The following is a 13,957-nucleotide window of genomic DNA, read 5'->3' on the forward strand; positions in this document are numbered from 1 at the left end:
CCACACACGACCGGACTTTTCCGGCGGGCTAAGTCCGCCCGTCTTTCCGACGGACTTTCGCCGGAGTTACGGCGGACTTTCAGAATGAACGGACTTGTCCACACACGGACAAGTCCGTTCATTTTGAACGTGACTCGGGTACGACGGGACTAGAAAAGGAATTCAATCTCGCCGCTTTTTTTGGCGAGATTGAAACCTTGCGAGCCCCATCGCAGGCCCTTAGGTCTGGTATGGAACTTTAAGGGGAACCCCCTACGCCAAAAAACCGGCGTGGGGGTCCCCCCAAAATCCATACCAGACCCCAATCTGAGCACGCAGCCTGGCCGGTCAGGAAAGGGGGTGGGGACGAGCGAGCGCCCCCCCCCCCCGAACCGTACCAGGCCGCATGCCCTCAACATGGGGGGTGGGTGCTTTGGGGGAGGGGGGCGCCCTGCGGGGCCCCCCACCCCAAAGCACCTTGTCCCCATGTTGATGAGGACAAGGGCCTCTTCCCGACAACCCTGGCTGTTGGTTGTCGGGGTCTGCGGGCGGGGGCTTATCGGAATCCGGGAGCCCCCTTTAATAAGAGGGCCCCCAGATCCCGCGCCCCCACCCTATGTGAATGAGTATGGGGTACATGGTACCCCTACCCATTCACCTAGGGAAAAAGTGTCAATAATAAAACACACTACACAGGTTTTTAAAATAATTTATTAAACAGCTCCGGGGGTCTTCCTCCGGCTTCGGTGGTTCCTCCGGTTCCTCTTCTCCCGGCGTCCGGTTGGTTCTTCTCCGCTCTCTTCTCCCGGTGTTCCAGTTCTTCGGCCGGCTCCTCTGCTGTCTTCAGGTAGCCTATATAAGTCACAACGGAGCCCTCAGGGAGCAGTCCAGCCGGAGAGAGCGTCGTGTCAACATCTGGAGAAGAGAAGAGGGAAGAAGCCCAGAAGCCCAGAAGCCCGGACCTCTGCTGGCAAGAGAGCTACCTGAAGACAGCAGAGGAGCCGGCCGAAGAACTGGAACACCGGGAGAAGAGAGCGGAGAAGAACCAACCGGACGCCGGGAGAAGAGGAACCGGAGGAACCCCCGAAGCCGGAGGAAGACCCCCGGAGCTGTTTAATAAATTATTTTAAAAACCTGTGTAGTGTGTTTTATTATTGACACTTTTTCCCTAGGTGAATGGGTAGGGGTACCATGTACCCCATACTCATTCACATAGGGTGGGGGCGCGGGATCTGGGGGCCCTCTTATTAAAGGGGGCTCCCGGATTCCGATAAGCCCCCGCCCGCAGACCCCGACAACCAACGGCCAGGGTTGTCGGGAAGAGGCCCTTGTCCTCATCAACATGGGGACAAGGTGCTTTGGGGTGGGGGGCCCCGCAGGGCGCCCCCCTCCCCCAAAGCACCCACCCCCCATGTTGAGGGCATGCGGCCTGGTACGGTTCAGGAGGGGGGGGGCGCTCGCTCGTCCCCACCCCCTTTCCTGACCGGCCAGGCTGCGTGCTCTGATCGGGGTCTGGTATGGATTTTAGGGGGGACCCCACGCCGGTTTTTCGGCGTAGGGGCTACCCTTTAAAATCCTTACCAGACCTAAGGGCCTGGTATGCCCCGCGCTCGCCGCAATAGGAAAATTTGTTTTTCCTATTGCAGCGAGCGCGAGATGCAATACCCTGCCCTCGTGTTGTATCTGGTCCGTCGGACCAGCATACACACGAGCGGGCTTTCCGTCGGACCAGCACACAGACGAGCGGACTTTCCGCCCAAAACTGGGTCTGACGGGAAGATTTAAAACTTGTTTCAAATCTAGGTCCGGCGGACTTTGGGGAAAAAGTCCGCCGGAAAAGTCAGCTGGCGCCTACACACGGGCGGATTGTCCGGCACACTCTGGTCCGCCGGACAGTCCGACCGTGTGTACGCGGCAATAGACTCAAGCAGGTGGGTATGCATGGAGGATGCAGGATAGCTCTGGAGAACACTGAGCCACAGGAGGCATGGAGGAGACAGGTAAGTTCTGCAGCAATGGAGATCTCCAATCATCAAAGCTCATGCTCCTCACTGATTGAAGAGCTCCAGCTCTGACTCTGCGGGGGATGTACTGATTTAATCCGAGGACCCATTCACTCCTAAATGCACTGTACATGTTTTTGTGCATTGTGGTGGGTTCTGTTGGAACATCATATGGATGACCTTTCCTTCCACTAAAGACTTGTAAGGATGACACCTATCTGTTTTGGAACTTTGTATGGGTGACCTCTACAGTATCTTCCACAGAAAGCCCCCATAGGTTACCTTTCCTTCATCTGGAGTTCTATAAAGTTAACACCTATCTCTGTTTTGGAATTCTGTATGGTTGACACCTATCTTTCACTGAATTTCTGTAGGTGACCTTTCCTTCAACTTGGAATTTATGAAGGTGACACCTATCTGTTTTGGAGCTATGTAGAGGTGCCACCTATCTGTTACTGGATTATCCCGTAGGTGACCTTTCCTTCCACTGGAACTCTATGAAGATGACACCTATCTGTATAGGAACTCTCTATGGGTGACACATGTCTTCCAATAGAAACCCCAAAGATGACAATTCCTTTCATTAGAGATCTATGAAGGTAACACCTATCTGTTTTGGAACTCTGTAAGAGTGACTTTAGAACCTCCAGTAGGTGACCTTTCCTTCCACTAGAAATCTATGAAGGTGACACTTATTTGTTGTGGAACTCTGTATGCTTGACACCTATCTTCCATTGGAACCCTTAGTAGGTGACCTTTGCTTCAACTGGAAGTCTATGAAGATGACACCTATCTGTTTTGGAACTCTGTATGGGTGACACTTATCTTCCACTGGAACCCCCATAGGTGACCATTCCTTCCATTAGAGATCAATGAAAGTACCACCTATCTGTTTTGGAACTCTGTATGATTGATGCCTATCTTCCATTGAAACCACCAATAGGTGACCTTACCTTCCACCAGAAATCCATTGTGGTGACACCTATTTGTTTTGGAACTCTGTATGACACCTACTGTATGTTCCACTGGAACTGCTGCAGGTTCCTTCAACTGGATATCTATGAAGGTGACATCTATCTCTTTTGGAATTTAGTGTGGGGGAATCTATCCTCCTTCCATTTGAACTCTGAGAAGATGACAACAGATTTCCACTGAAGCTCTGTGAAGGTGAAAACATATCAATACTGGAAATCTCTGTGACATTTATTGTTTGCTGAAACCTTGTGTAGATTGATGCCTATCCTTTACTGGTTACATTTCAAGTTCAGTGGTCACCCTGAGTCATGTTACTTACATTGTTCTTCAATGAAGCCACCTCTACATGTCTGGATATCTCTGTGTTCTTAGTCTGGTCACTCAAGATCTGCTCTCCATGGATGGACTGGAGAAGAGCCTCTCTGCACCGGGTCTGGGAGTGTCCTGTCAGTCGCTGTAGATGACGTAGATTTGTGTTATGAGGCTGAACAATATAAAATTAAGCTTATATTTGGAAGGTGGCTGCAGAGACTTACCTGTAGGATGGAGACTGCCCTATGAAAGTGTTTATTATTACTGATTCTAAAATCCACCGGGAAGTTACGGTATACTTGGCCTTTAAGAACATGGGCCCCGCTGGTGACTGTGTTCAGGATCCACTTACTGCTCAGTTCCCTCTGAAACTTCTGTTAGGGATGGAAGAAAAAAAAATGTACTACCTACACAGAATAATGAAAGAGCTATCACATCAACAACATGCCACCCGCTACACTGCCAGCTTTTACTACATTGGCTCTAAATGATCACATGATATCATCACACTGCCAGCTTTCTCCACATTGGCTCTGCATAATCACGTGACATTATCACATCTCCAGCTTTGGCTACATTGGCTCTAAATGACCACCTGACATCATCATACCGCCAGCTTTCACTACATTGGCTCTGAATGATCACATGACATTATCATATCTCCAGCTTTTACCACATTGACTGGTCATGAGAATCGACATTGAGTGAGGAATGAAGTGTACCTGGATGAAGGCTCCCTCGTACTCCAGGAACAGGATGGGCCACGTAATACTGATGATGTTTGGGATGAGCTTTTTGGTAGAATTCTAATGGAAATAAAGGTTACATTAATATAATTTTTAGATAACAGTTAGAGAGGAGTGAGAAGCACTAGATGGAAGCGGAGATAACAGACATTTTGGACACAAAGTAGAATTGAGAAAAGAGAATCATAGAATCTCACAGCTCACTTACCGGCAGGTATTGTCCTGCTGTAGCATGAGAAACAGCAAAGATGTTTGAAGTCTTCTCCTTCACCAGATCCACCAGCTTCTCTACCTCACTGAGCTCATCTGCAGGCAGAACAGAGTCATCAGCACATTGATCCCTAAACAGAAGGGGAGCACTGGGCAGGATCCAGGATCCATGTACCCATAGAACTCCCCAAAAATTGCCTGAAATATGCTGCTACCAGTGCTCCTTGAGCAAACAAAGAAGATGCAACAAAACCTTGTCCCTCTCAGATAAGCCAGGATAGGAGGTGTCTATGAGTTTCCTTCTCTATATATGTTTTTAGGTGACAGTAGTGCGATTCTGATCCTTGAGGGAGGTCCCATGGTGCCTGCATGGATATTGTTAGATGGGCGTGATCACAGAGGATACCATTCCCTGGGGAGGAGGGGCAAATTTCCAATCTTAGCACCTGTTCCCTGGCCTGTTGTCCATCTTTCTATATCCTATAACAACATTATTATGTGATAGACAATGTATATACAGTAGCTCATGCTCTTGGCTTTGTGTTGACACATGCCAACAGTTTGTAAGAGGCAGTAAGTGGGCAGTACACGTAGAGTCTTATATATCAAAGCATCATCACAATGAACTACAAATCTTTACCTACAGTGATCAATTACATGTAGACTTTTAGGGCAGGACTAACTAAAAGTGGGGGCAGAGCCGCCATTAGAAATTGTGGGGCCCCATTTAGCCTACCCAACATGGTCCCCTAGTCTCTGTTCTGACCAATCATGGAAAGCCTTGCTTCATAGTGCTCACTCCTGCAATGTAGGGGCGGTTTTGTACCTTCACCCCCCCCCCCAGCTGGAAAGTATCTTGATGCCTCAGCAAGAACACATTGATACCAACGGCCCTGGAGTTTTACATAAGTTTCCCAATGGGATTACTAACAGAGTCCAATACTCATATGGCTCACTACTTGTTGAGCAGCTGGGTTCCCAAAACTGTAGTCACACATTATGGTGCTAATAATAATGATAATGAAAAATAATAATAGTAATCAACAAGCTACCATCATTATTGAGGTAGCATTAATATTATCGTTATTCCTATCGTGATCATTTTTATTGTGATCTTTAGCTCTTTACCCTTTTTATAATTTTATAACATATTTTTACCTTGGGAATACCTTCTTGTTTTTTCTCTTTTGCATTTTTGCTTTTGTATATTCGACATATTATGTTCTCGTTTTTAGATATCTGTTTTCTGTATATTTCTCAAACTTATTCAATAACCCTGAAGAAGGGAGAGCCTCTCTCCCGAAATGAGTTGACTTGATGTACTTGTCACCACTCTCCAATAAACATCTCTTAATCCATCATCAAACATGTATTCTTTTGGACAACGGGCACTCCTTTTTTATTATTCCAAGTTTGCATGTGGAAACGACTTTAAGGTCGTACCAAAAAGGCAGCAGCCCAAGCCCTAAGAGGGTTCACCACCAGTATCAACCATTGGGCACACCCCACCTGAGGGACATCTCCCTACTCACCCACTTAATCACCCACCCATTTACCCAGTCAGTCCAGCGTTGCCTTCAGCACAAACAAGTGGTCTATTCATGGCTGCCAGACTTTTGCATTATTTGTGACTCTATCCTGTAAAAACTGCAATGATTTTAGTCTCACTAAATTGAGAGAGGGGGATTTTCAGGCGTTAGCTAGGGTTTGTTTGCTGACCGTCGTGTAACTTTTTTTCAGTATGCACAAATAAAAGTGTTGAGCTCATGAAGATAGAAGGTGTGCTGGTGACATTTGCTATATCTGTAGAACACGTGGCTATCTATCGGTTGCCACATCACCTTGCAGGCAAGGTCCAATGGTGGTTTGGTGTGCGATGCAGATACAATGTATTTCAATGAACAATGAATATAACAAACAATAAATGGAGGAAGAACCTTTGTTTAGGTGTCAATTATATAAATATTACAACCATAGCAGATTATTCACTCCATTACAAATTTGACTTTTTTTTTAAGCTAAAACTTACAAAAAAGTTAAATACAGTTAAAACTGTAGACCAGAGAGGACTCATCATAAAAATTAGATTATTATGTATATAATACACTATATTACAAAAAGTATTGGAACACCTGCCTTTACATGATCTTTAATGGCATCCCAGTTTTAGTTCGTAGGGTTCAATGTTAAGTTGGCCAACCCTTTGCAGCTATAACAGCTTCAACTGTTCTGGGAAGGCTGTCCACAAGGTTTAGGAGTGTGTCTGTGGGGATGGTGGACCATTCCTCCAAAAGCGCATTTATGAGGTCAGGCACTGATGTGGACGAGAAGGCCTGGCTCGCAGTCTCTGCTCTAATTTATCCCAAAGGTGTTCTATCAGGTTGAGGTCAGGACTGGTTGAGGGCAGGCCAGTCAGGTTCCTCCACCCAAAACTCGCTCATACATGTCTTTATGGACCTTATTTGTGTACTGGTGCGCAGTGATGTTGAAACAGGAAGTGACTATCCCCAAACTGTTCCCACAAAGTTGGGAGCATAACATTTTGCAAAATGTCTTGGTATGCTGACGCCTTAAGAGTTCCCTTCACTGGAACTAAGAGGCCAAGCTCAGCCCCTGAAAAACAACCCCACACCATAATCTCTCCTCCACCAGATGATTTGGACCAGTGCACAAAGCAAGGTTCATAAAGACTTGGTTGAGCGAGCTTGGAGTGGAGGAACTTTTGAGAGCATTCACTCAATGTTTCCTTGTATTAATGACATGGCACCCAAGCGGAAAAGCTGTGAAATCAGAATTTGTGATCTGGTGGATGTGTACCCAGTCTTTGTCAAAATGCACCAAAGATCACTAACAACAAAGCTAATAAAGGGTCTGGAGGATCTTAGTTATGAGGAAAGGTTGCGAGCACTGAACTTATACTCTCTGAAGAAGAGACGCTTGAGAGGGGATATGATTTTAATTTACAAATACCGGACTGGTGACCCCACAATAGGGATAAAACTTTTTCGCAGAAGGTAGTTTAACAAGACACGTGGCCTCTCATAAAAATTAGAATAAAAGAGTTTTAACCTTAAAATACGTAGAGGGTTCTTTACTGTAGGAGCGGCAAGGATGTGGAATTCCCTTCCACAGGCGGTGGTCTCAGCAGGGAGCATCGATAGTTTCAAAAAACTATTAGATAAGCACCTGAACGACCACAACATACAGGGAAATACAATGTAATACTGACATATAATCACACACATAGGTTGGACTTGATGGTTTCTTTTTCCAACCTCACCAACTATGTAACTATGTAACTAAAGGTGAACTGGTACTGTCTGTATGTATAGATTGTCATAAAAGTAGTCCATATTTATTCATCAAGGCTGAATTGTTTGCATTTAATCGCTTTGAAATTGAAGAGGTTTCGTCACTGTATCTACTACAGACAATCAAGGACTCAGCAATGGAAAAAAGCAGCATTTGGATTAGTAAATGGAAAGACAAAAACAGGGCTGCGAGATAAGAGGAGGGTATGGGACTGAGGGGGTGTCATGGTCAGGGGTCAGGCTCGGAGACTAGTAGCTATAGCAGTAGAAAGGCACCCACCCAGGGGGCGTGGCTTGGCATGCGGCGGAGATGGACGCACACTAGCAGAGCTCCATGAAGAAACCTGGCCTGCAGCCTGACACCCAGTTCAATCACCCTGGAAATGGGCAAATGGCTTCACCAGACCCCGCAATCTCATTCCCGGTGCAGCACAGCAACTACCCATGGCCAGGAACATATCGGATTTGTTCCCAGTCGGTCTCCCGTGGCAGCATGACGGGGAACAAAATGGCGCGGACACAGAGTGAGAAGGAGGACTTCAGCGAGGATTCACAATCGGCAGCAGAGGACACAGGTAGGGGATATAAACAGGCGGATCAGCCCCTAACCTATGCTGACATGTCAGACTTTGCAGCCGACATAAAATCCACCTTCTCCGTGGCCATACCGGACCTTAAATATAATCTGCTGGTCCTTACTGAGAAGCTAGCTGCAGTGGAGACAACTGGGAAACACAGGGATAGGTAACTGCATAGGCTGGAATGTGTGGCTGCTTCCCATTCCTCACAACCTAACCAGCACAAACTGGTGTCCACCAGAGATCCTGATGGTGAAGATGGGTTTTTCTGCATGTTAGTGCCAGGTCACAGTCCTTAGGATAGCCCCAACAGGAGGTGAGCATCCAGGGTCCAGTAGTAAGTATAGAAGGTAGGGATCAAGCAGAAGCATAGTCAGTAAATAAGCCAAAGGTCAGTAACAAGTGGTTACAGGTTAGGATGAAGCAGAAGCATAGTCAAGATCGGTAATGAGTAGTGGTGTAGATAAGGACAGCTGCAGGTATGCAACAGAGCAAGATATCGACTGGAGAGAGCACAAAAATCTGGCAAACAGGAAGTGCAAAGGCATGGCTTAAATCAGGAAGTTCATGGGATTGGCTACCCCAATGGACCACCCTCCCTCCCCTCTCCACTGAACACACGTGAAAGGAACTGTAGCTGCTGCTGCTGGAGACATACACCGTGAAGGCGATCACCGCTGGGGACGCTGATGTGAGGAGGGCTCTGCTGCCTGGGGACACACATGTAAGGAGTGGCTCTGCTGCCTGGGGACACACATGTAAGGAGGGGCTCTGCTGCCTGGGGACACACATGTAAGGAGGGGCTCCGCTGCACTGGGCACACACATGTAAGGAGGGGCTTTGCTGTGCTGGGGACACACATGTAAGGAGGGGCTCTGCTACGCTGGGGACACACATGTAAGGAGGGGCTCCGCTGCTCTGGGGACACACATGTAAGGAGGGACTCTGCTGCACTGGGGACACACATGAAAGGATGGGCTCCGCTGCCTGGGGACACACATTTAGGAAGGGCTCAGCTGCCTGCGGACACACATGTAAGGAGGGGCTCCGCTGCGCTGGGGATACACATGTAAGGAGGGGCTCCGCTGTTTTGGGGACACACATGTAAGGAGGAGCTCCATTGCGCTGGGGACACCAAATGTGAGGAGGGCTCCACTACGCTAGGGGCACACATGTAATGAGGGGCTCTGCTGCCTGGGAACACACATGTAAGGAGGGGCTCTGCTGCCTGGGGACACACATGTAAGGAGGGGCTCCACTGCCAGGGACACAGATCTGTAAGGAGGGCCTCTGCTTCTGGGGGCACCTGAGGTAAGGACGGACTCTGTTGGGGGCACCTGATGTAAGGAAAGACTCTGTTGGGGGCACCTGATGTAAGGACGAACTCTGCTGGGGGCACCTAATGTAAGGACGGACTCTGCTGGGGGCACTTGATGTAAGGACAGACGCTGCTGGGGGCACCTGATGCAAGGACGGACTCTGCTCGGGGCACATGATGGCATCTAGTGGCAGGCGATGTGGCAGTTGACACGCTCAGGGGTCCCATTGATTCTGGATTATGGTGAGGTGAATGATTTCATTTTATATTACAATGTAATAATACTAATAATGCGCTTCAATCATCCTGACACCACAACAACCATGGTGCTGGGATGATTGAAGCGCTAACATTAGGTGTTTGGAGTATCTTTATCTGCTGATTTGTTGAACTCTGGAATACACATTTCTACTGTGGTGTAGGATCTGGGCCTGCTGTCCCTCCATCCCTCTTTCCTCCCTTCTCTCTCCTTTCCTTCTTTCCTTCTTTCTCTTTCCCTCCCTCCCTCTTTTCCCCTTTCTTTCTCCATCTCTCATTCATCTCAGACTCTAACCACACCCCACTTTGAACCACGCTCATTATTTCCTGGAAACCACACCCACTTTTCGACACGGCGCAACACTTTTGTGTGATCCTGTTGGCGTGGCGGGGGGGAGATGGAGATCGACACAGAGAGCCGGAGTCTTCATATTGACAAGCAGGTGGTCACCAGCTTCTTGATGTGTTCCAGGTCTGCAGCTCCTCCTGGAGGGGATATGGCAGCTGAGTCCTGCCTCTGCCCTGCCTGGAGGTGGGACTGTGCAGGGGAGGCAGAGAGTGGGGGGGGCACTGTGGTTGGAGACGGAGGGAACATGGCTGTAGGGGACACTGTGGTGGTGGGCTGTGATTGCTGGGGGCACTGCAGTGTTGGGGGGCACTGGGATGTAGGGGGGCTGCACTGTGGGGGGGCACTGTAATCATTGCGGTGCCTCTATGCAATGCAGCTCCCTTTGTGTCGCAGTGCCCCTTTGCATTGCAGTACGGTGGACTGGCTTTGTGGGTGTCCCATCACTGGTCACCCAGCGAGGAATTGGCTGCTTGGTCTGGAATGCCCAAGTCTGTTTTTGTCCCAGTCCAGGCCTGCTGAGGAGTATTTTGTTGAAGGGGTTCAATTGTTGCCGGGGGGGATCTCTTGTTGCTAGCGGGGCTCTATTGTTTCTGGGGAGTATTTTGTTACAGGGGTTCTATTTTTGTTCGGGAGGATATATTGTTGCTAGCGAAGGGTCTATTGTTGCTGGGGGGTACTATGTTGTTACATTGGTTCTATTCTTGCTTGGGGGGATCTGTTGTTGCTAAGGAGTGCATTGTTAAAGGGGTTCTATCGTTGCTGTTGGGGTCTACGGTTGCTGGCTGCTGGCTGTAGGGGATCTATTTCACTGCTTTTCATCTTATCATTAACACATTTCATACAAATTACTTAACACCACAAAAATAACACTTGGTTCTGTATTCGCTAAAAGGGGGTGTCCTAGGAGGTGGTTAGGGGTGTAACTAAGGTTCAGTGCTCAGAGGTGGATAAGGACAGAGGCAAGGGTTGACTCAGTGGAGGGGCAGTACCTGCACCTACAGTCTGAGAAAAAAAAAAAAACCTGTTTAGGGGTTTATATAAAAAGGTTTCAATGATCATGTTGTGTGTATACCGCTGAACAATAAATCCTTTAATATCAACTCAAATACTTAAAATATTGACATGGCATTGCTTTGGAAACATCACTTTGGTGCCTTGTTGGAAACAATGTCTTTGCTTGCCTTCATCCAGCTTTTGAGGCCCTAATCCATCCACTGACACCAACAATTGGGCACAATTCCTTTCATTGACACCAACAATGGGGCACAACTCCTTCCACTGATACCAATGATGAGGCACTATTCCTATTCCTCTCACTGATACCAATGAGGGGACACTATTCCTCACACTGATACCAATGATGGGCACTATTCCTCACACTGTTTTCAACAATGGGGCACAATTTCTCCCACTGACACCAATGATGGGGCATTGTTTACTCCCACTGGTCAAAGTCTGGCCCCCCTAAAGTCTTAAAGACAGTAAAGACTGGCCCTGTGTTTAGAAAGTTTGGAGAATCCTGGTGTAAATCACGGAGAGCCCCTCTAAAACGACTACAAAGTTCAATATAGGAGCGCGGAATGGTGCTGACTCCTCTACAATACATGAGATCACATTTTTTAATGGTATATTCACTCACCATCAATCGTAAAGAGGAAGAGGAAAGTGTCTGTCTCAGATATGGATGGAAGGACACTCTTCACAAAGTCTTCATGGGAAACGGCAAATTCAGCACCCTGTGGTTAACAGAGACATTAAATTGGGGGGGACGCTCTGTGCCTTGGGAACACCCAGTGAAGGGGGCACCCCATCACACCACCTAAGGGACCCACTCGCATCAATAGAACTCTTTTAAACCCAATAGTATTAGAAAAAAATAGGGGAGTAAAGTGTTAAAGTGTACCTGTCACAATAGCAATATGGGCTACATCTTGGCTGAACCCCTTGTGGAAATGCTAGTCCCCTGCCTGTAATAAGGATTGTTCTCTAATGTCACACATCACATGACCTCTGTCCTGAAATTTAGCTTGGGACCACCCCCTGTACCCATCTATTGGCCAAAAAGTCCACACTTCATAGCTCTAAAACAATATGGAGGTGCTCAGAATGGGAGACCTTCGTGAATTAAAGTGATGGTTTGTATAAAAGAGTAAAGTTCCTTTTAAAGAACAGTTACACATTTAGAGATGCAAACTTTTCTTAAAGAGTATGTCCACCTCAAAACTGATATACAGCATTTGGAAGATGATGGAGAGTGAAACTACTTGACAGTTTCCTCTATGTCTTAGTAAGCTAAGAATTATAGCAGAGAGGTCTCCCTTTTGGAGCTGGATCAGCCCAGAAGGCTCCATTTACTAAACCAAAATATAATTTTGGTGTACTGATCTGTATTTATTTGTATTTATTTGGGCTGTTCTACTTAAAACCAGTATTAGGTGATCTTTTTTTTTTTGGGGGGGGGGGTCTTGCTGGAGTTCCCAGCTCCATCTGTCAGGACCTGAATCACCTGCTGGTGGTACTGTACTTCCCAGAGTAGAAGGTTGTAGTTTCAGTGTCCACCAGTGGGTGAGAAACACTAGTAGGGAAGGACCTAAATACCCTCCCAGCAGCCAGCATCAGGTGGAAACTGATAGATGGGATCTGCTGGCTGCTGGAAGGGTATTTAGGTGCTCTCATACTAGTGCCTCTCGCTCCAGTGTTTTGCTGCTGCCAGGAACTCAAAAGAGGACTATGAGTTCATACTATAAGAAGCCATCTGGGAGTGAAATTATAGTTTTGGGTAAATATGGCTTTGCATTGTCCATAATAAAATAAAATGTGCCCAGCTGTCTGACTTCAGAAAGTTTTCATTACCAGTGACCTTCAACCACTCACCAGAGAGGTTAGGTCCCCCTCTTTGTTCTCCATTGTTTGATATCCTCCATTTATAAAGCCGCGCACATCTCTCCAATCTGCAACAAAAGTCACATGGTACACGGTCAGCCACTGACTTGCAACATCCTTGCTACAATGAATCAAGCAATGAACCAATCACAGTGCAGGGCCTGGCGCAGGAAGAGACCCAGTGCAAGAACTGCACCATCTATTAACTTAAACAGAAAGGAAAAGCTTTTTTTCATACTTTATTTGGTCAGGAAGAGCATACTTACTAACATTATGGTCCAGAATTCTGGGAAACCCTTAAATCTGACCTTCAGCCTTCCCTTCAGGTTTGCACGGTTGTACAGGCTTCTCTCCTGGCCTGAAATGACTTACTCTGATTTCACTTCACACTGTGAGTTTCTCACAATGTGCATGACAAGCTGCAGCAAGTCAGATAGGGCCTAATTTCCTCACTGGAGGACGTCCAGCATCATCTAGCACATTTCTCCCCAAACTGACTGTTCCTGGTCCACCCCTTTCATTCATTGGACTTCAGCTCTTTCAACCATGGAGACTCAGAGTCACAACATAAACCGATTGAGCTTCACTTTTAAATTAAATCAAAACCTAAATGTCAAGGTGATAATAAAAGGGTTCTGTGTAGGGTTAGAGTTAGGGTTAAGGAGTTATGGTTAGTGTTAGAGTTTGGGTAGAATAACAGAGTTAGGGTTAGAGTTAGAGCAAGGGAGTTAAATTTAGGGTTAGACTTAGAGTTAGTTTTAGGGTTAGGGAGTTAGGGTTAAAGCTGGGTTAGGAAATTAGGGTCAGTTTTAGGGTTAAAGTAAGGGTTTAGGGTTAGATTTAAGGTTATAATTTGGGTTAGGGAGTTAGGGTTTGGAAGTTAGGTTTAGTGTTGGGAGATTAGGATAACAGTTGGAGTTAGAATTAGAGTTAGGGAATTGGGGTTAGTATTAGGCTTAGAGTTAGGTTTGGGGGTTGCGGTTAGAGTTAGGGTTAGATTAAGGATTAGGGAGTTAGAGTTAGGGGTTAGGATTA

The 13,957-nt window shown here is 47.0% G+C and overlaps 1 protein-coding gene across 3 annotated transcripts in view; it reads right to left on the bottom strand.

The window, feature by feature from the left end:
* The window catches only part of GCKR (glucokinase regulator), a 59,686-nt gene that overhangs the window by 11,239 nt on the left and 34,490 nt on the right, over window positions 1-13,957 (bottom strand). For 2 of the 3 annotated variants that reach the window (XM_073624784.1, XM_073624785.1), the window contains exons 14-20: window positions 12,914-12,990; window positions 11,679-11,775; window positions 4,224-4,321; window positions 3,992-4,075; window positions 3,494-3,643; window positions 3,277-3,411; window positions 2,997-3,141 (exon numbers count right to left, since the gene is read on the bottom strand). In XM_073624784.1, the coding sequence (XP_073480885.1) occupies window positions 2,997-3,141; window positions 3,277-3,411; window positions 3,494-3,643; window positions 3,992-4,075; window positions 4,224-4,321; window positions 11,679-11,775; window positions 12,914-12,990 (786 nt within the window). The remainder of the gene's footprint in view (window positions 1-2,996; window positions 3,142-3,276; window positions 3,412-3,493; window positions 3,644-3,991; window positions 4,076-4,223; window positions 4,322-11,678; window positions 11,776-12,913; window positions 12,991-13,957) is intronic. The other variant, XM_073624786.1, reaches the window with a different exon arrangement.

The sequence above is a fragment of the Aquarana catesbeiana genome, linkage group LG04 (genome assembly GCF_042186555.1).
Source record: "Aquarana catesbeiana isolate 2022-GZ linkage group LG04, ASM4218655v1, whole genome shotgun sequence".
In the NCBI taxonomy this organism is placed as follows: Eukaryota; Metazoa; Chordata; class Amphibia; order Anura; family Ranidae; genus Aquarana; species Aquarana catesbeiana.